This window comes from Podarcis erhardii, assembly GCF_964252035.2.
Source record: "Podarcis erhardii genome assembly, chromosome: 6".
Classification (NCBI taxonomy): domain Eukaryota; kingdom Metazoa; phylum Chordata; class Lepidosauria; order Squamata; family Lacertidae; genus Podarcis; species Podarcis erhardii.
The window spans coordinates 33,056,852-33,078,807 of record NC_138510.1 but is presented as its reverse complement, the minus strand read 5'-3'; the positions used below and the strand labels follow the sequence as shown (position 1 = coordinate 33,078,807).

General features: G+C 42.4%; 1 protein-coding gene across 1 annotated transcript in view; it reads left to right on the top strand.

The window, feature by feature from the left end:
- Positions 1–21,956, top strand: part of LGR6 (leucine rich repeat containing G protein-coupled receptor 6) — a 147,095-nt gene that overhangs the window by 91,524 nt on the left and 33,615 nt on the right. Inside the window, exons 5-6 of the mRNA XM_081866998.1 lie at positions 2,523–2,738; positions 11,139–11,210. Coding sequence (XP_081723124.1) covers positions 2,523–2,738; positions 11,139–11,210 — 288 coding nt within the window. The remainder of the gene's footprint in view (positions 1–2,522; positions 2,739–11,138; positions 11,211–21,956) is intronic.

Sequence of the window (21,956 nt, the reverse complement as noted above, 5' to 3'; positions counted from 1 at the left end):
TTTAAAGACTTACCTGTTGCAGCTTTCTCTGAAAACATAAGGTAGATATTAGGGACTTCATCAGGGTTATCTTATAAAACCATATGTAGACCCTTCATTTGTTGAGTACTGGAAATTGCATAATTCTTTGGATTTACAAGATGTAGTTAACATGACTCCATTGTACTTGGTGATTTTCCAAGTACTCAGACCTCCAAATGATACAAGTGAAGGAACGGAAACACTGGGTTATCACCCTCTGCTAAACCTAGCCATTGTCATGGGCAGACTACTAGTTTGAGTAGACTCACAAGACTTTCAACAGGTGTTTCCCCAAGAAACAGATCCCCCCACAAATAATTCCAAAACTGAGATGCATGCAAGGCACAAGAAAGCAAAACCTATGGAGTACTTTATAACAAATTGGCATGCTGAGGATATGATATTATTCCATTGGCATTCTGTAAAGTTTATTTTCTTTACTAAGAGTTTTATTCAATTCCTTTTGTGCTGGAGCTATTAGTCCCATTGCAAGTTGTTACTGAACACCTATCTCTATGGAACAGCTTTCCAAAGCAACTTGTTCCACCTTGTCTTCACTACACTTTAATGGAAGCAGGGGTGGGGCAGACCTCATTTCCAACCCAAACACATATAGGAAAATAGTAGGTCACAAAGTAGTAAAACCAGCGTCTACAAGCAATGTTTTGGAGAGCCCATTCTTCCCCTAGCTGCAGTTGCGGCTTGAGCCAGAAAACTAAGATTCTCTATAGACTGATTGAAGTGGCCAAAAGATACTACAATAGAACACAAGACACATTCCCCCTAAGCGCCAAGAAAATGTTTAATTTTCACTTGCATTAGTATTTCACTTGAGAGGTTTTACAGATTATTTCTAGGACAACTGAAACATTCATGTTAGATGAAACAGTATCTACATTTCAGGATTTACCATACAAACAAAAGATTAAGAAATTCAGCTTGTATTAGGTGGATGAAGGATTTTTCCTCCATTTGCTGACTCATTCAGATGACACAGTAGCAGAAACAGGTACCAAACCCAGCTATTTAACTGGGCTTAAATCCTTCTTTTTGAGCTCTTCAGCTTTTATGGAACTAAAGAATTCTGATTTAAAAAACCCAACAACTTCTCATCGGTGTCACATTTGGCTTACACTACTGCAGTTCCTATACCAAACCTGCAATTTTTATTTTGTTGTATATTATAAACAAACAAACAAACAAACAAAAAAATGAACCAAACCACAACCTGCCATTCCACAGGAAATGATGTTCAGATATTTTATTGTTTATTACTTGGTTTAGGGAAGAGGATTCTGAAGACATTATGGCAGTTCAAGCTAGCCTTGAATCTGTTGTATAAAGGGTAGGGCTTGGAGAGAATTTCAGTTCATTTTACATTTAAAGGTGAACCTACCTAATTACATTCCAAAACAATACATGAACCAAAACATAACCCCATTCTTCAAAATTTACACAAAATTTTGCACTGCAGCTCTCCAGCCAATAATGTGTACAAAATGCATATATTAGGATAAAGTTTGCATTAAAAATGCATTTGTTAGTGAATATAGCATGCAAACAGAAAATGGCATTGCAAAAATGTGTTTATTAGGCAATCTTGCATACAGAAGTGTGTATATTAGGATATATTTGCACTATGATGCTGATGAAATTTCTTGGGGACGTTTTTAATAAAAAAACCAACACAAATTGGCGTGGAAATGCGGAGAAGTAAATTTAAGATTGGAAACATGGGAAACTGAGAGAAACCAAAATTGACAGATTCATCAATTCATCCCTAGTAGAGGGGAAAGCTTATTTATTTTAATAAGAGTATATTTTGAGGAATGACAATGTACATCGACAGGAACAGCAGAAGAATTCAGAAGAGCATAACTGTGCTTCCTATAAATTGACTGCACAGCACCAGTATACTGTAATTCTGAACAAATCCCCAGACACCTTGCAAACAGAGAAGATCAGCTAGTCAGATGTTTGAATACTGTAATAAGGAGAGATGAATTATGCATTTTTTCACCTGAAGTGGCTAATGTCACTTCTGCCAAGGTGCTTTTTCTTTGATTTAATTTGAGTTTGGAGGACTGATGCAGAATTGCCCTAGAATATCTGTGTTACATAAACTGGAGCCACTGTGTGGGATCGCGGCAGCTGTACGATGTGATTTTGTTGAGATCCACCACCTACACAGGAGACCAAACAGTATTATCAAAGGAATTTTCATGCTATATCATTCCAGAGGTATAAAACCTCACACACTCTCTTTCCATTTCCTATCAGGTCAAATCAGCTGGAAGCACGGATATTCCATCAAAGGAAGCAAGAATGTGTAGTCATTTGCATATGTCAGTCGTGCCTCCTGAGCTTCTATGCAGGCCACTGGTGCTGCAGTAACTTGCTCAGGTCTTTGACCATTTAATGATAACCAACAGGACACTTTCTGCACTGTGCTATGTGCACACATGCTGTGTTTGATTGACTTGTCTGTTTATTTCCTTTAGGCGTCTGGATGCCAATTTGATCTCTGTGGTACCTGAGAAGAGCTTTGAGAGGCTGCCCTCCTTACGCCACCTTTGGCTGGATGATAATGCTCTGACAGAGATCCCTGTCAAAGCACTCAACAACCTGCCGGCTCTACAGGCCATGACACTGGCCCTCAATCAAATCTGGCACATTCCTAACTACGCTTTCCAGAACCTCACCAGCCTTGTGGTACTGTACGTGCCCCCTTTTACTTTCCGTTTATTCTTTCGTTCTTACTTTCAGAAGCCCATTTCTCATAACACAATGTACTGTTTAGACAAGCAGGAGATAGTTGGTTGATCAGTGTTTCAGTCTGGGCCGTGTCTGATAAAGGAAATCTCCTTAGTCTACGTAGCAAGTTCATAAAGGCATGGTTTTAGAAGTATTTAAGCAGTTTTCAGTGTAAAGCTGTTTTCACAAGATATAGTACAAAACAAATTAAAGGAATAATATTACTTCCGGTAACTGCCCATTTCCATATGGGACACATTTATTTCACAAGCAAGTTTTCCCCACCCCACAGAATACCATACCATGATTATAACAATGAACTCTAATAACCACAAAAATGAGCACACCAGCGAAAACATCAGATAAAATGAAACATACAGTTTTAGCACCAATGCATGTGAGTAGGACCACAATATATTTTTAGGAAATCACACCTGTAGGTTATTTAGGGCTTGCTTTAACCAATAGCTTATAGGTTTGCCCATCTTCTCAGATGGAAAGTTATGTGTGTAAATTTGTTAACTGTATATTGTTTGGTGCTGATTAGGAAGTTTGGCTTGTGGTTACCAGCTGTCTTAGAATTATTACCATAGTTATGAGATATAGGATTGAAACAGCTACTCCCGCTCTGGAAATACACATGCTTTGTGGCTAGGCTATAAAAACATCATCAGGAAACTAATACTAAGCCAAACTGTAGCAAGTGTTTAATGGTAAGACTACTACATGCCTTATGAAAAACAAATGAGGAAAAGAGGATTTCCTAAATTCTTTATGCATTGACTTCAACTGCCTGAACAAAATACAGCAGATTGTTTGAGAGTGATGATTAGAAAAATTAAAATATGCAGTTTATTTTCCAAAAGCTCCTGAGAGGCTTATTGTGTAGGACTTTTCAAGCTGCTTAGAGAAAACAAAAATGATTCAGGCTACTTCTATTGGTGCAGGAACAAGAGAAAAATAATAATGAAGTGTTAAATCATGTACCTCGTGAATGATATTCACCTGTACTGACAACACTACAAATGTGGGGCACATGCTTCCCGGGGGCCCATAGAAATATCTAAATGTTACCATTACTTGGGGGAACTCTGTGAGCTAGTAGAGTTTTGGCCTTGGTTTGGCTACACTTGGAGATAAATTCCCACCCAGCCACGAAGTTCATTAGGTGCAGTGCTTAATCCACCTCAACTAGCATTGTGAGGATAAAATGATAAAACTTAAGAGATAAAACAAATACCCAAAATTTTAAAAAGAATACTACAAGACAGGAGTAAGTGATGGCCACCAACCTGGATGGCTTTAAAAGAGTATTTGACAAATTCACAGAGGACAAGCCTATCAACAGCTGCTAGTTGTGATGACTATGTCCTACCTCCACCTTCAGAGGCATCACACCTTTGAATACCAGTTTCTGGGAATCACAGGTAGGCAGAGTCCATGTGTGTACTCATGTCCAACTTGCAGGCTTCCCACAGGTATTTCACCAGCTATTGTGAGAGCACATTCCTGGACTAGATGGGCTGTTGTGCGGATCCAGCAGGTTCATGTTATGTTCTCTTCCCCCAACCCTTACTATTATATATATTTTTAAACTGCAGGCATGACTACTTACCATGCATTAAAAGTAGCATCTGATTTGGCCCTTTTGGTGTGTGTGTGTGTGTGTGTGTGTGTGTGTGTGTAAGAGATCTGGTTAAGAAACAGGCATGTGGAGGCAGAAGAAGGGCTTGTCACTGCCATAAACTGGGAGCTAATGAAATAGCCACCTTTGGGAGGGGGCCAAAGAACAGCTGTGGAGGGGTACTGGGGAAGATGTCATTTACAGCCTGATTAATACTTCTGGATACCCCTGATCAGCAGTTTCATAGCTAAGGACATGACCTTCCCAGGTGCAGCAATGCTCTTTCCTGCTGCGCACACCTTGGGCCTGTGGGAGCAAAATGGCTGATCATCTGCTGATGGCGGAAAGAGTCAACATGAAAATATACAAGCTTCAATCTGGAACAAGTTAGGGGCATCAGCCACTGCTAATAAATTATATCCCCACTAAGGAATTCTGTACACCAGTTCCCATCCGTTTCTCGCATAGGTTTGTAATGGGGGATGCAGGATACTTTCTGCATAAGGAAACGTCCTGTAATGTATAGATCTGCATTCTATACATTAACATAACCGCAGAAATCATCCTTTCTCCTTCTATCATGTCTGGAAGTTACGGCTTTATGTACAGTAAGATTTTACACATCACTGATGCAAGGGAGAAAACGTGCTTAATAACCTCAGTGTTTAGGAGACTCACCAAGGGAAATCGAAACACCTACAATCTAGCCCAAGATGGAAAAGACAAAGCATCATTTCATCTTTCCAAGGATTCCTGGATTTCTAACATTAGGGAAGGAAAACATATGAGCACATCCAGAGAAGTGCTTTATTTTGTTTTTGAACTTTGCAAAAAAAAAATTTGCAGCCAAAGTTAAAGCATTTATTTAGTTTTTTTAAGGAAAGCGAGGCACTGGTGGGCTTCAAGGACATCTGAAATTCTGAGCAGATTGATATAAGAGAAAAGGGAATTCAGAGCAGACTGATAACAAGTCACAACTGTTATTGGGGGGGGTTGTACCCCCCTGTTTATTTCCATCACTGGAGCAGATAGACATCAAAACAAAATTCCTCCTATTTTCAACACAAATTTGACACCCAGAAGCTAAAAGAAGAAATTTGTCTGTGAGGTTGACTAAATCCCTATCTGAAAAAAATAAATCTGTCAGCAGGAAAAAATATAGAAAAATGAGATTTTAAAAGAAAAGGGAAAAATACTGATTGTTTCCAATCTATTCTGAGAAGAGATCTTTAAGTGGGTCAAGTGGGATTATAATGGGAAAAGATAGGGATTCTGTACTCAGCACAAGTGAACATAGAAATCAGATTCTGCAGGATTATTTTGGGGAGGCAGCTGATGTTTGTTATGGGTGCTGGAAATTGCTGTTTAGAGGGGGCTAAACTTCAGTTCGAAAGCACGTCAAAGTGCAAGTAGATAAATAGGTACCGCTCCGGCAGGTTAGTCATGCTGGCCACGTGACCCGGAAGTTGTCTGCAGACAAACGCCGGCTCCCTTGGCCAATAAAGCGAGATGAGCACCACAACACCAGAGTCAGTCACGACTGGACCTAATGGTCAGGGGTCCCTTTCCCTTTCCCTTTAAACTTCAGTTCCCATGGTTCGTTGGGAGAAGCCTTAACTGTGGAAGTGTGGCTGTGACCTAAATGAGTGGATTTCCCTACATAGGAGTCACAGCCAATAAAGGATTGGACCTCTGCTTCATATTTAAAAAGGGAAAGCAGCAGTATACACCAGCATTTTTTGGAAATTATGTATTTGTACACAGAATGTAGCATTAGTTGTCATTCTTGCATACACTGGCTATATCCCTATTCCAAGTTTTCCCCTGTGATGCTTAGGAACACAATGCAGTAATCATCACATTATGTGTGTTTCTTCCTACATGCCATTAGCTGGCATTAATGTTCTGAATTGCTTTGCAGAAAATAAAATAAAGTGTTTGATCTGGATTTTTATTTTAAACAAAGGAATTCAAGACAGTGCTATTCTGAAAGTTGCTTCCTTTTTGGAATGATCCCAACTCTCCTTCTTTTCCTGGATTCTGATATGTTATACATATTGTAAAATAGCTTCATTCTGTTTGTCATTGATTCATCAGAGGAAATATGGTCATTGATTTCTCTAGAAACCTGAATGAAATGAAGAATTATAGAACTGTGTCTTCATTTTGTCAAAGCATCACTTCTGCAATTGTCAAACCATCTGTGACTTACCAGGAGAAATGGCTCTGTGTGAGCAGGGAACAGTTTGGCAGACACTGGAGCAACTGTGATTCCACTTGCTAAAGTAATTTATTTAACATGGATGAGAGGATGGAAGAATGGAAGAGGAGTTCCTCTCCTCAAATATTTACCATCCCAACTTGGACTGTGAGTCAAACTCCCTTTTGTTTATGTTCCTACGGATCTGATGGCAAAGATTGGGTTCCATTTTCCATGAGAGCTCCAGCATTTCAGATGCTCATAAGATTATAAAACTGTTCTGTGGGGACTGGAATGTTCATGGTTTGCTCCGTTTCAAAACAGAACAAAACATTCCAGGCCAAACTTGAGCCAGAACAGCTTGACCTTTGTATCTTTCTGGTTCTCCTATAAAGTCATGACTCTATTTATGTGATGGTACAACTGGCATTCACCATCTAAGTTTTCCAGTTTGTAAACTTAGCTGTTTCCCTGGTTATACTATGCTTCTGCATCATTATCGCCCTCACTCCAAGTAGTATTTTATCTAAAATTCAGTATGATGTAATTATACGATGTAATTGTATGATATATCTAAAATTAAGTATGATGTCTGAGCACTTTCTTTTTTGCCTTGCCACCTTCTCTGCCTTTTGCTCCCAATTCAGTGGTAAAGAGCAAGTTTTTGTGGGGAAAGCCCTAGGGAGGAGGGGAGCTTTCAGACATGGCACTTTAAAGTGCCAATCTGTGTTTAGAAACGCAGCACAAAAGGAAGTCTGGATGAGCCCTAAGTTCTATTAAGGTCACTGGGACTTACTCCCAGGTAAGTCCCATTGACTTCAAGAAGATCAAACCTATCCATTCTGAAGGAAATCAGCCCTGAGTGCTCACTGGAAGCACAGATCCTGAAGCTGAGGCTCCAATACTTTGGCCACCCAAAGAGAAGAGAAGACTCCCTGGAAAAGACTCTGATTTTGGAAAAGATTGAGGGCACAAGGAGAAGGGGATGACACAGGGCGAGATGATTGGACAGTGTTCTCGAAGCTACCAGCATGAGTTTGACCAAACTGCGGGAAGCTGCGGAAGACAGGAGTGCCTGGCGTGCTCTGGTCCATGGGGTCATAGAATCATAGAAACATATAGTTGGAAGAGACCACAAGGGCCATCGAGTCCAACCCCCTGCCAAGCAGGAAACACCATCAGAGCACTCCTGACATATGGCTGTCAAGCCTCTGCTTAAAGACCTCCAAAGAAGGAGACTCCACCACACTCCTTGGCAGCAAATTCCACTGTCGTCACGAAGAGTTGGACACAACTAAACAACTACCGTATTTTTCGCTCCATAAGATGCACTTCCCCCCTCTTAAAATCTAAGGGGAAATTTCTGTGTGTCTTATGGAGCGAATGTGTGTCCCTGGGGCTGGGGAGGGGGAACCCGGGCTTCCCTCGCCAGCCCCGACCTGCTCTTTGGGGCTGGCGGTGGCTTTCCCGGGGCTGGCGGTGAGGGAAGCACAGCTTTCCCCACTGCCAACGCCACAAGCTGCGGGGAGCAGCGGAAAGGCTGCGCGCAGCCTTCACACAGCCTTTCCGCTGCTCCCTGGGGCTGGCGGTCAGGGAAGCTCGGCTTTCCCCACCGCCAGCCCCACAAGCGAAAGGAACCCGAGCCTATGTGGAAAGTGAGAGGGGTCGGTACGCACCGACCCCTCTCGCTCTCCAGATAGCCGCCTGAAGCCTCCAGAGCGCAGCGAGAGCTCCCACTGCACTCCGGAGGCTTCGGGTTCCTTTTGCTGAAGGGTAGGTGCCCCTTTAGCTAAGGCACAGCGCCTCTTCAGCTAAGCGGGAGGAGAAATGGAAGGGGCTCCGTTTCTTCTGCTGCTTCGCTAAAGGGGCGCTGCACAGAGAGGAGGAGATTTTTTTTTCTTGTTCTCCCCCTCTAAAACAAGGTGCGTCCTATGGTCGGGTGCGTCCTATAGAGCGAAAAATACGGTAATCAACAACAAAGTGTTTATAGGACTACAACCTTATTCCCACTTTCTCCTTTGTTGGGACGAAGGGCACTTCCAGACAACCTGTTTGTTGAACATTCAATCTGATTAGTTTGTGGGGAGGCAAGACAATGGGCTCACTCATGCCATCATGTAAAATGGCTAAAAACCCACATTTTACTTATTCCTTATGGGGGTATTTGCCCCATCGTTGTCCAAACCTGAACACCTTGCACTTTCTTCATACTTGGAGCAGACTTTTCTCCTGACCAGGTCCCTTTTTTATTGGTTCGTTTTTTCCTGTTTACTTGCCTCTGGCCTGCCCCTGCCCCTACTTTTCCTCCTTCCCTGATGAAGTGAGCTTGGGTGAGTAAGATTTCATGTGTGTTTGGTCCTTGCTCAGTACCTGAGCATGGAGTTCAGAGTGAATGTGTTCCCCAGATGGAAACCTATTCTACTCAAGTGTTATGTCTGCTAGATGCATTTTTGCCTTTATTTAACTTAGAACCATTCCTATTGCTAATTAATCAAAGGTACGAAAGGTGAATCAAAGCTTTCCAATTGCTTGTGTGCAAGTTTTTGGTACTGTTTCAAATATGGCAATATGTCATGTGTTACTAGTTATAATATATTTGAACTCTGGATTGCCAAGCCTGGGATCCAGCGTTCAGAGAAACTTAAACTGCAGGTATCATCTTTGTGTAAAGGTCCAAGGTGATGTCAGGGCAGCCTGATCTAGAAATGCGCCATAAAATTTGATAGAGGAAACCATCTGGATATGGGGTGTTGTTGTTTTTTTTGCTTTCCTACAGTCAGGGTGGAATAACTGTTTTATGCTCTAATCTCCTGATTTAGTTTTTGAATGAAATCGATCTTCTCTGTTGAAAGTTAGACTGGATCCAAGTTTTCTCTCAAGCATCTGCTTTTCCCTGTTTCCCACTTGCTTTAGAAAGGCAAGCAGTATTCTTTTTCTGCAAAAGAGCAAACACTCTAAGTGCTCATCAGAAACATCCAGGGATGTCATAGGCTTCCATTTATCCACCGCATGTTTACTCTGTTCCTTGTAAATTCAAGCTGCTTTTACCATGGAACTTTGTGCTCTCTGCCAAACCTCCAGTACCGGAGACCAGTTGGAATGGGATTTCTTTTTTCACTGACACCAGACCAAACACAAATAATTTTCACCTGCTGCTGGATGGAATCTCCCTGGGGGCTGCATTACATCACGTCACTGCCCAAAACATTGCTTCCTGTTACAGACCAGGATAATATTTCTCTGTTCCATCATAAAGAATATAATGGCCCTGAGCTTATCTAAAATATTCCTTAGTGAGTTGGCCACCTCTTTTTGCTCTGTAATGACATCCATTGCCAGCCAAAATTCCAGCGTACCAGAAATGATCTCATGGCTGCTCTGGACCCTTAAAAGTGACAAATTTTTCTCTCCATGCTTCCTTTGTGGGTTGGGTTTTAATGAGTAGGAGAGGATTTTGAGGAAGCCCATCTACGAAGTAAGCTGGCTTTCCCCTTCTTACTCCGCTTAACAAAAAACCAGACAACAAAGTTTAAAAATATAATTAATTTATAATCTTGCATTGGTTCAAAGCAATGGCAGAAGTAAAAACTATGCCGGCAAAATACTTATATTTACAGTATAACCAGCTTCATGCATGTGCCTAAAGCTGGAGCAGGCGGAGGCATTTCTGCAGCCAACGGTGGTCAAAGAGAGAGGGATAGGAAGTCCTATATGCTCCTTCCTCTTTTTTCTTCCTCCAGGAGAAGAGGGAAAATTACATCACACAGAGTCCTCTTTACCAATTGTATTTATACAATCCAAGTATCTGCCTATCAGCAAAGAAGGGGTATTAGCCCCTTCTCATGCTAACTAGCAAGTATATGCATTTGTTAGGTTTGTCTGCTAATCTCCCACATCCTCTCCTTGAGGGGGGTCCAACATCCTCAGGTATTTTCCAAAGCCCCGGGATTGCCATTGACCACTAGATCTCTGTGGTTCACCTTAAGCCTGCTATCTCTGGGCAGTGGGGATGTAGAGGTGCCATATTTCAAAATGTGAAAATCTGGACAGAAAAGTTATTGAGCCTTTGTGGGGGGTGGGGAGGCATTCAAAGGAGATGGGAGTGAGACCTCCAAGCTTGATTATGTCCCAAGTGACATCATCAGAAGCATGACGGCAACATTGTCTGAGTAGGGTATGAGGAGAGCTTGAAAATTAGCCAGTTTGGACCCCATCCAAATTCAGTACAGATTATCTAATTTTATGAGCACACTATCTAAAACCAGATAGGGGAGTCTTCCCCCATCAGTAGTCATGATGACTGGGGCCTATTGCATACAGATAACAACTGAGTGTGCTCCCTTCCAATGATCCCTATTAATTTTGAATATATTCAGTTGTCTGCCATATTCATGAGTGCTTTGGGAACTCGTGAACACTTGTCTAGGGTCACCTTGCCCTTGGCAGCATTTAGCTTTCAGTGCTTCTCTAGGCAACAAAATGGGGAAAAAAATCTGTTTGCTGATGTTGGGAATCTAAGGATATCCTTTCTCTCTGCAGACACCTGCATAATAACCACATCCGCAGCCTCGGAACCCACGGCTTTGAAGGACTCCACAGCTTGGAAACTCTGTAAGTTGTTTCCTTTTCCTTTGTACCTAGCACTAAATCATCCATCCTGAAAGAGTGGGACAGTCACGCTCTGTGTATTCGTTCCATCTCTCTGCAGGAGGATCTAGAAAGGTTTGATCTCTTCAGCTATTCCATCCTAGAGCCAGGGGCATAGCTAGCTGCTCCGACACCTGGAGCGGCAGGGGCCAGGCAACCCGCCCACAGGGGCAAGGTGAGCTGTGCATGAGGGCACCATGGCGACCCATGCATGGGAGCGCTGTGGCGATCTGCGCCGTGGCGCGGCGCAGCAATCCACCTAGGGGAGCGGTGTGGCGAGCTGCCCACGGAGTCTGCCTGGCGAACGCAAGCCCCATGCTGCTGTTTCGGGCAGTTTAGGTCCCCGAACCACCGCGTCACTCCCAGGAGAGACGCATGGCTTGGGCACGCTGCAGGCCAGGCCCTGTGGTAAGTGCTGCCCCGCGGTGTGCCATTTTGTCACCCCCTCAAGGATGACGCCCGGGGCAGACCACACCACCCTCACCTGCTTCCTATGCCCCTGCCTCGAGCTGAGCTAGGAAATGGCTATGCCATACCTTTCTGGCACTCGTGCCTCTTTTTTCTGGATATGTTATCAGCACTGGAGGAATCAGAAAAGTTCAATAAGTCAGTGGTGAAACTTTCCCAGGCAAAGCTACATAACAGACTTTCTTATACCCAGAGGGCCATGCCAGCCTACGAAGTTGGGTGGAGGGGGGGATTGGAGTAGAGGTGAGTAAGCAAATGTCTTTGTAGGTGTTTAAACTGAGGTTTTTGCAAGCCCTCTATTTGAACGCTTGCAAAAAAATACCTGGCTGGGTGCTCACAAGGCATGCTCTGTTGCTACCTACCGCTTCTCCTGCTCTCTAAGGGCCTGAAAGCCTATCTGGGTCAGGTCATGGACTTTATACACTAAGGAAAGAGATGGAGAAATGTGCTGGGCAGTGTGGGACAACATTTGCTTGATGTGACATCATGTAACCTCCCCGCAAATAGATCAGAATGAATGCTCAGTAATTATCCACAGTTGTCTTATCTCCATGCGAACATCTCAGGATCAATGCTCAAGGAACAGGTTGTGTGAAAGGAACCTGGAACTATCAGTCTCAGAATCGCCAGAAGGAAACTGATGCTATTTGCATTATTTCCACCTTATCCCTGCTAGAAATGATGTAAATAACTTCAGTCTCTCAGTGAAGATTCTGAGGTTGGCCTTCACAGTACCATCCTTTTCAGGTAAATATATTTTGTCATGGCTTGGGAAGTGCCCACTACAATATCCTGCCCTGATAAGTTGCTGGACCATTGAGGGGCAAGAGCAGCTGGTGTAGTGGGCCAGACCAATGGGGCCAGCCTCCTGACATCAGCAATTGATTCAGCCTGCCTGGGCAGGGTGGGCTGGGTCATATTGAGGTTGGGGCTTTTGTGGTTGCTCCAGTGGAACCCATACAGGGTTCCCACCAGTGTGTCCCTGCAGATGCATACAGAAGATGGGAACAAAAGTCCCTGAAGCACTTGACCTGTATTTGAGTTTGAGTTTTAAAACCTAGTTTTATATATGAAAAATACGGTACTCTATCCAGATACTATCTGCGCAGCATAGAGCCACATTTGGAGGAAACAACTCTCATGTTACTGGGATAATACATGAATCGGGCAAGATATTTCTAGATCCTAGAGTTGCACTGGACTTCAAGGGTTATATGTTGCCTCCCCAAACCCAGACCAAAGGCCTTGCCTAACTACTATGGTGGAAACAGCTTTCTTTTTTATATGATGGCCTAGTAAAAAACAACAAACGAGATAAATCAGCATTCCGAACATGAAACTAAGAGGCTCTTGCCCTTAGTTGTCCAGAGACCTTTGCATCCACTCCAGTAAAACAGTTCTTGACTTTAATGATGGAATCAAACTGTCAAAAGAACAAGAAGGACAAAATGGGGAAAGAGCCAGTAAAAGAGAGCGAAACTCTATCCCAGCATAAAAGTGTCATTCAAGGAGATAAAGCTGCCACCAAGATGTGAAATTCTGCCAAGGATGTCTGTTATCCCCTGAGCTAGGAATTAGGAAGAGGCAATATGAGAAAATATGCTTTCCAGACAATAGTATATATAATATGCTCCATTCCTAGAGCCTCCATTTAGGAAGGGGAGAAAGAGTTAATAATAATAATAATAATAATAATAATAATAATAATAATAATAATAAAACAACTCCGCCCACCCATCTGGCTGGGTTGCCCCAGCCACTCTGGGCAGCTTCCAACACACATAAAAATAATAATAAAAAACATCAAGCATTAATAGTAACAGTCTGATCCAAAGTGAGCCATTTGTAATGCACTTCACAGACAGCAGTGATTGCTGTCTACACAGTAAAAAAAACACAAAAACAAACCAAGACTGTCTCTGGGAAGAACTTGGAGGCTACAGTCTCTTCCTTGTATGGCAGGGAAAGGTACTATGCACATGATCTAAGTCTGTGCACATCATGTGTAACATTTCAAAATATATCTTGGAGTGAAATTCTTGGATCACACAATACAGCCCCTTGGGGTGTCAAAATGTATAGCGCCCAGAAGACTGTGTGTGTGTGTGTTTTGACAGCAGTGTTATTTACGTGGGATGACTTACATCAGAAAAAATGTTTAGGCTGAAAGTCTTAAAGATGGTGATATTTGTTCTTTAGTTCAGTCCCATCAAATCAAAGCATGGACAATCAAAGAGCATTACTTATACCATAGTGCAATGGGGGAACCCTTATACTTAGCCACAACATTGTATTTTAAATTGTTGTAACCTATTCTGGGACCTTAGGGTAAAAGGTGTATAATAACAACAGCAACATTTCACACCATTGTTCCATATATATTTTCATTAATGCAGAGCCAAATTCTGGTGTTTATAAAAGTCACAAAGAAAATAATGTCTAAGATGCATAGGTTCCTTGTGTGATACATTGTTATATTTTCAAATATCCCTGTATTTCATATTTCTTTATTATTATGTGTAAACACTTCCTCAAAAATGTGGATCAGCACAGTGTCTGTGATTGCCACTCATTTCAGTGGCCATTATAATATTGCTAGGATTGTGCTTCTGAAATTCAGAAGACTTGTAGGTGCTCAAGTTCAGTGATTTCTATCAATATGGTAAGGGGCTATATTGCTATCACAGTGAATTGGCCCAGTTCACACATGCAGGCAGCGATATGAGTGGACACACTGGTCCCAGTACAGTTCCTTGGTAGACTCCATTGTTTGCTTCTTACTGTTCTCCATTTTGTAAGTGAACCATTTATTCCAACCCTCTGCTTCCTGTTCTTTAACCATTCCTCAAACTCCATGACTCATTAATTTACAGAGAGGCCTTCAGTACAGAGCTTTCCCAAAACAAAATCCAGCCACATCATGTCCACCAGGTCAGCCCTATCTACATGCACATTGACAGTTCTGAAAGGCTAGTTGGGCAGGACTGCCTTTTGTGGAAGCCATGTTGATTTTCCTCAGCAAGGCTTGTTCATGTGTTTAACAATTCTGACTTTAATAATTTCTTCCAATTTACCTGGAACAGAAGTTACGCTGACAGATCAGTAATTTTCCAGATCCCCTTAGGATGAATTGAAAAAAACAAAAAAACAAACCAAAAAAAAAAAAACCGTGTTAACTTTGGCTGCCTTCCAATCTTCTGGTAAAGAGGGTGATTTTCATGATGTTGTATACTTTTCTTAAAAGATCAGCAATTTAGTATTTGAGATATTTAAGACTTTTAAAATAAATGCCATCTGGCCTCAGTTGTCCATAGACCTTTCTATTTACCCAGTTTGCTTTAACAACAGAATCAAGTCATATAAAGAACAACAACTAAGGAGAGAAAAAGAGATTTTCTAATTTGCAATTTTTAAATTAGTTCTAAACCTTGTTCACCTCTGTTGGACATATCTCCTTAGATGCCCTCTCTGAAAACAATGGTACATATGTGGGCATCTCCAACATCTTCCAATTACATGAAAGGCCTGCACAGAGAAGAAATTTGTTTAGCCTCTGAACCATTGCCCAGTGTTCCTTTACTACTCCTTTCACGTCTTGGTTGCCATCTAAAAGTCTTACTGCCCCTGGTTGGTTGGTTGGTTGGTTGGTTGGTTGCTTTGTTACTTCTCACATTACTTAAGAAGGAAGGTTTGTTAGTTGCTTTGCGTCATTAGTAATTTGCTCCTTAAATTCCTTCTTTGCTTTCCTTTATAAATTTTACATTGTATTCATTTTAAATTTTCCTCTGATGCTAAAACACACAGTCATCCACCATACCTTGCCTCCTTGCCCCCCGGTTTGTCATAACCTGCACATACATTTGCCCAAAGGTGATGATGATCTTTGGCACCCATTATCACAATATTTTCCCTTTTGACTGCCTGCCTGATTTCTGTCTATCTCAAGATCATCACTAGAATTTTGGATCGGGGTGGGGGGAGGCACAAGAGCATAACCCCAGTTACTTTAGCTTAGAACTCTATCCATCACGATTCTATGACTGTGGGTGAAGTTCTTTCTCCTAAGGCTTCCTTGGATTTTATGTCCATGGATAACTGTATCCTACTGATCCACCACATCTCCAATATTCCCATTACATTCATGTTCTCCTTTTATTACTAGGCATTGTAACATGAAAACCAACCAAATATCTTATAGCAAAAATCAGAAGCAAAGAAGATATACTAAGGTGGAGGGTGGGAAAAGTGTTTATATGGAAATGCTCAAAGCCTCGGAGCTAAGACGATGAGCAACCTGGATTAGACACATTCATGAAGGATACAGCTATAGCTACCTGCCATTATGACTATATTCTACCTCCACTGTCAGGGGAAGCAGGCTTCTGAATACCAGTTGCAGGGAACTACAATTGGGGGGAGTGTTCTTGCAGTCCTGTCCAGCTTTCCATAGGTACAGACGCTTCAGGTTACAGACGCTTCAGGTTACAGACTCCACTAACCCAGAAATAGTACCTCGGGTTAAGAACTTTGCTTCAGGATGAGAATAGAAATTGTGTTCCAGCGGCGCGGCGGCAGCTGGAGGCCCCATTAGCTAAATTGGTGCTTCAGGTTAAGAACAGTTTCAGGTTAAGAACGAACCTCAGAACGAATTAAGTTCTTAACCCGAGGTACCACTGTATCTGTTGGACTAGATGGGCATTGGGCCTGATCCGACAGGGCTCTCTCTATGTTCTCCACTATTTCTATGTGATTAAAAAGGTAAAGGTAAAGGACCCCTGACAGTTAAGCCCAGTCGCGAATGACTCTGTTGTTGCGGTGCTCATCTCGCTTTACTGGCCGAGGGAGCCGGCGTTTGTCTGCAGGCAGTTTTTCCAGGTCATGTGGCCAGCATGACTAAGCTGCTTCTGGCGAAACTAGAGCAGCGCACGCAAACAATGTTTATTTTCCCGCTGGAGCGGCACCTATTTATCTACTTGCACTTTGATGTGCTTAACTGCTAGGTTGGCAGGAGCTGGGACTGAGCAACAGGAGCTCACCCCGTCGCAGGGATTCAAACCGCCGACCTTCCAATCGGCAAGCCCTAGGCTCAGTGGTTTAGACCACACCTGTCCTCAGTCTGAGGGCACAGAGCGCTGAGATAATCATCCCTAAGGGACAGGGGTGTTGCTAGGTATGTTGCTAACACATAGTGCAGACTCCTGTCTTGAAGCACCCTGGTTGCCTGTAAAGAACATGTGGTTTGGCATTGCTCTTTACCTGGGAGGGATACATATTGCGCATTTGAAAAGGGTCCACATCCCACAAGTTGTGAATGAAGCAGGTGCTGGAACATGGCGGCAGTGGTGATTGCTTGACTTGTAGCCAAGCTGCAGTGAGGTCCCTTTCCCACCACCCTTTGCTCTTGTGCAACTAATTGGCAAGCCATCTCCCCCTCTAGCAATCCCTGATGTTGCCACCAAGTCATCTCCTCTCCTGTGAGATTACAGGAAGAAATAAGGAAACCTCCGTGTTCATTCTCTTTTGTGCGGTTTGGCAGGTTTCCTTTGGAAGTCATTAGGGAGCCCAGCCAGTTCACCTAGGGATAGAAGACACAATGCAGGCATGCAAAGGAGAAACCGAAGCACCCCAAGGGCACCCCAAGGGCACAGAGCCAGGCTTTATTCCGGGAAGCTGATTGATATGAGCATGTTTTTGAAACGGCTTGCCGGGGCTTTTACCGAAACTGACATTAAATCTCAGGAGTTCAAGCTATCATATGAAATGCTGTGCAAATAACAGAGGAATAGTCACGGGAATTAACCTAAAGGAGACGCCAAGCTTTATGAGACTGAAGGCAGTGATGAATGGAGGAGAATGTGGCTCTCCGGAAAAGTAAAAGAAGGAAGCATCTGTTAAAGGGTTTGGGGTTTGTTTGGTTCTTTGGTAAAAATTTCAATAAGAGGGGGAAATGGAATAAAAGGAAATGGCATACTTTGGGGTTGTGGCACTCATCTCGCTTTATTGGCCGAGGGAACCGGCGTACAACTTCCGGGTCATGTGGCCAGCATGACTAAGCTGCTTCTGGTGAACCAGAGCAGCACACGGAAACACCATTTACCTTCCCGCCAGAGCGGTACCTATTTATCTACTTGCACTTTGACGTGCTTTTGAACTGCTAGGTTGGCAGGAGCAGGGACCGAGCAATGGGAGCTCACCCCGTCACAGGGATTCAAACCGCCGACCTTCTGATCGGCAAGTCCTAGGCTCACAATAGCAGGTTCAATGAACAGAGATCTTCCCACCATAGGCACTGATGGCCAAGCCATGAATATTGCTGCATTGCATATACCCTTCAAGCTTATCTGTCCAGCCCTCGGGGCTCTTCCCCAACCACACCCCCCTGCAGGCCATGTTTTGCTGCCTCCTTGAGCTTTTCTTCCCGGTTGAAATATGTCCTTGAATCCTGACAATGCCTCTTGCTTCCCTGGACGGAGCATAGAGAGGTGTGTTTGAGCATGTAGAGAAACTAGCCTAGGGCAAGTGTCAACAAATATTTTCAGCAGGGAGCCGGTCCACTGTCCCTCAGACCTTGTGGGGAGCCGGACTGTATTTTGGTGGGGGAAAATCAGCGAATTCCTGTGCCCCACAAATAACTCAGAGATGCGTTTTAAATAAAAGCTCATATTCTACTTATGTAAAAACACCAGGCAGGCCCCACAAATAACCCAGAGATGCACTTTAAATAAAAGGACACATTCTACTCATGTAAAAACATGCTGATTCCCGGACCGTCTGCGGGCCGGATTTAGAAGGCAATTGGACTGGATCCGGCCCCCAGGCCTTAGTTTGCCTACCCATGGCCTAGGGTATGAAGACAGAATTTACATTCATTTCTCAGCTTATCTTTGGCTCTGGCATGCCCACCACAGAGGACATGTGGCCCTCAGAAGATTGCCCAGGAGGAATTAGAGAGCTTGGATTGAAGAAGGTTCCTCAAACCATAGCTATGGGTTCATCCTCTGTCGAGCAAGCAAGAAGAAACTTGCCTTCTCCCTCCAGATAGTATATTTGTGCTAAAGTGATCTGCCTTATTTTTATGAGCTCCAAACTCTTGCACTCCTAAGGCTTCTTCCTAGCCTCTTTTCAGTCTTGGCCTCACCACTGTACGGGTGTCTGTTCTTTCAGCCTGTCAATTCAGCAATTAGGCTCCCCTAGTGGGGCAGAGAGTTCTCCCTGAGGCAGAAGCAAGGTGTGCTTGTTTGTGTGGGGCAGGGATGGACTGTTGATTCTTAAGGAGACAGCACCCTCTTAAGGATGTTCTAATAACTGATATATCTAAGATCATGGATGTCATAACAACTTAGCACACTCCACTGTGTGTGAGGTACATTTTTCAAAAGCATAACACGAACTTTCCTCTTTCTGAACTGAGAGAATAAAAATTGAGAGGGGCAAAACAAAGCAAAAGCTGTGCCAGTCCTGATAGCCCACTTATGTTGAAACTTGTGATTATCAGTTTATTACACACCATGCTTTTTTTTCTTTAAAAATTTTTTGGGGGGGTCCTCTCATTTTCCTACTCATACTGAAATACTGCCCTTCAATAAGGCCAAAATTAGATTCACAAAATGTTTAGGGATATGCGTACCCCTGCGTCCCACCCAGAAGAAAAACACTGATTACATATCACAGGACTTCACTTGGGCTGCAGTCCAGATTTAAGTGGGTTATGGAGTAAGTTATGCTGAGACATATTAAAACAGTATTAAATGCTCAAAATGGGTTAATTATAGAATGTCCCTATTTTCTGAGGGATGTTGGAGAGTATGTATATGCCCTCTGATTAATGTTTGGGGTACATTTGGTTTAGGGTGTTTTTAATGTAAATGTTATTTCCCGTGATGTTATAAACATTGGCGAAATGTTGCAACTAGAGCAAAATTAAAATTTTGCACTATTTTAAAGTTCGAGAAAATGTCATAATTTTAATTTGAAACATTTTCAAATAGTGCTTCTGAACTTTATATTTGAGGAAGAGGACACTTTTCTCTATTTTTGCATATGTTTAAAAGCCTCGAGATCTAATAACATTCATAATCAGAAATGTTTAAAAATGAATTAGAATATCAATTTGAATTTCTGTTTTATTAAAAAAAAAATAGGGGAATCTGCTTAAGAATTAATTTTTCTCAGCTGAAGTTCAAAGTGAGCTAAGAAAGAAAAGGGACAGTAGTCCAAGAAATCAAAGGCACATTATCTGTTCAGATGACTCTGAGGAAGTGGCACGAAGCTGAGCAAAGTCACAGACTAGGCTAACGTGACAAGTGCAACTTTTCACTGACTACTAAGACCGTCAGTCTTTGTTTCATTCACAGAAACTTTGCTTCCTCAAAATGCTGTGTCGTCAAGTCAGGTGCATTTAATACTTTGAAGCACAGAATATTCTTCAACAAACCTGGGGCAATAAGAAGAAGAGGCTGCAGAATCAGGCCAGTGGCCTGTCTAGTCCAGCATTCTATCCTCACAGTGGCCAGCCGGATACCTGTGGGGAATTCACAAACAGAACCCAAGCACAATAAGTCTCTCCACTCTTGCAGGTTCCAACAAGTGGCTTTACAAAGGATACTGCCATCAACCTTGACTTGTGGCCATTGTGGCTTGTAGCCACTGATAGCATTATCCTACATGAATTTGTCTAATCCTGTTTACCTAGAATCATGGAATCTTGTAAAGGTGGAAATGACCCAAAGGATCACCTAGTCCAACCCCCTGGGATGCAGGAATCACAGCTAAAGAATCACTGACCTCCCTGAATACCTTGGGGTAAGCCCTGTTAAAAACAGTGGAGCTTACTTCATGTATACAATTGCACTAGTTGCTATATTTGTGAAATTTAAAAGAACAAGCTTTTAAATTAAATCAACTAAGCTTTACTCAGAGTAGACTCACTGACATTACTGAAGATGATTAGGTTAGGTCCATTCATTTTAATAACTCAGAGCAGAGTTAATACCATTAAATGTCTTTGTTTTATTTAAGCGAGAATTATAAGAGGAGATGCAAATTGTTGCAAACCAAGACACTTAGGTTTATTCTAGTTTTTTACCAACTGAAAAAAATAAGAGGTGGCACTGATGTTGAAAATGGAAAGCATCAACATTTACAAAACAATAGGTAGGTTTTAGGATTTATAAACAGTATGTAAACATTCAGCAGTTTCTTTCACTTGATGCAGAAGCGGTCAGAATTTAAGGGCCAGGCCACCATATCCAGGGGAGCAATATGCTTCCCAGATTGCACTCTTAATTTAAATACCTGAAGCTGTTCTGTGAATTGAGGACTTTTCCAACACGAAGTTCAATGAGTTTATTTGTTCAGTTCAGTTCAGTCAAACGCAGTAACATGCTGACATCACTAACACTGTTATCTTTGAATCTTGGACCCAAGAAATTTGGAGCAGTGTAAATTGGCTAGATGATTAGAAAAAAACCAGTGCAGGAATTTTGCATTAATCTGACAAAGAGAACATTTCAATATGGGCTCTTCAATTTTCCTCAAGTTTCCAATTTTTGTATTTAATCGAGAAAATATTGGGGGGGGGTGTTTGTGAATACTTTCAAATTATCTATCCTGATGTTTTACATATCTGCTTCAAAGACAGGTGATTTGCTTAGGATACACTAAACTTGCATGGTTTTTGAACCACGCAGCAGAATGTAGCCCACAACTCATGTCCTGTGGCTTGCTAGATGACCACCTAAAACTGTTTTTGACATCTCCGGCAAGCAGCAACAACAACCACAACAGGAAGTTTACCAAGCCCCTTGCTGGTTGACAAGTGAGTGGGTTACAAGTTGTGGAGGCCTGACATGGATGAGAAAGACCCATGAAAACATAAGACGTCCACTGATGGATCAGGCCAAAGGTGCATATCGATTCCAGCTTCCTTTTCTCACAGTGGCTAACCAGAAGCCTGAGGGATGCCCATAGGCAAGGCAAGAGCACAAATAGCACTCAATTCACTGTTATTTCTTGACTGAAGCTAGTCAATCAGGACACAGGAATGCTTTTGCAATATAATGAACAACCTGTATAAATATTAATACAACCACTGTAGTAACCTTATTCTATCACCGTAATCTTATATTCTATGTAATTAGAAAGACGTAAAATTGAAAATCCGTCTTTGTTGAATGACCAGAAAGCCCCCCAAAGTCAATTTTCAAGTTCACTGATTAGGTCCAAAGCCAGCATTATCCAGTT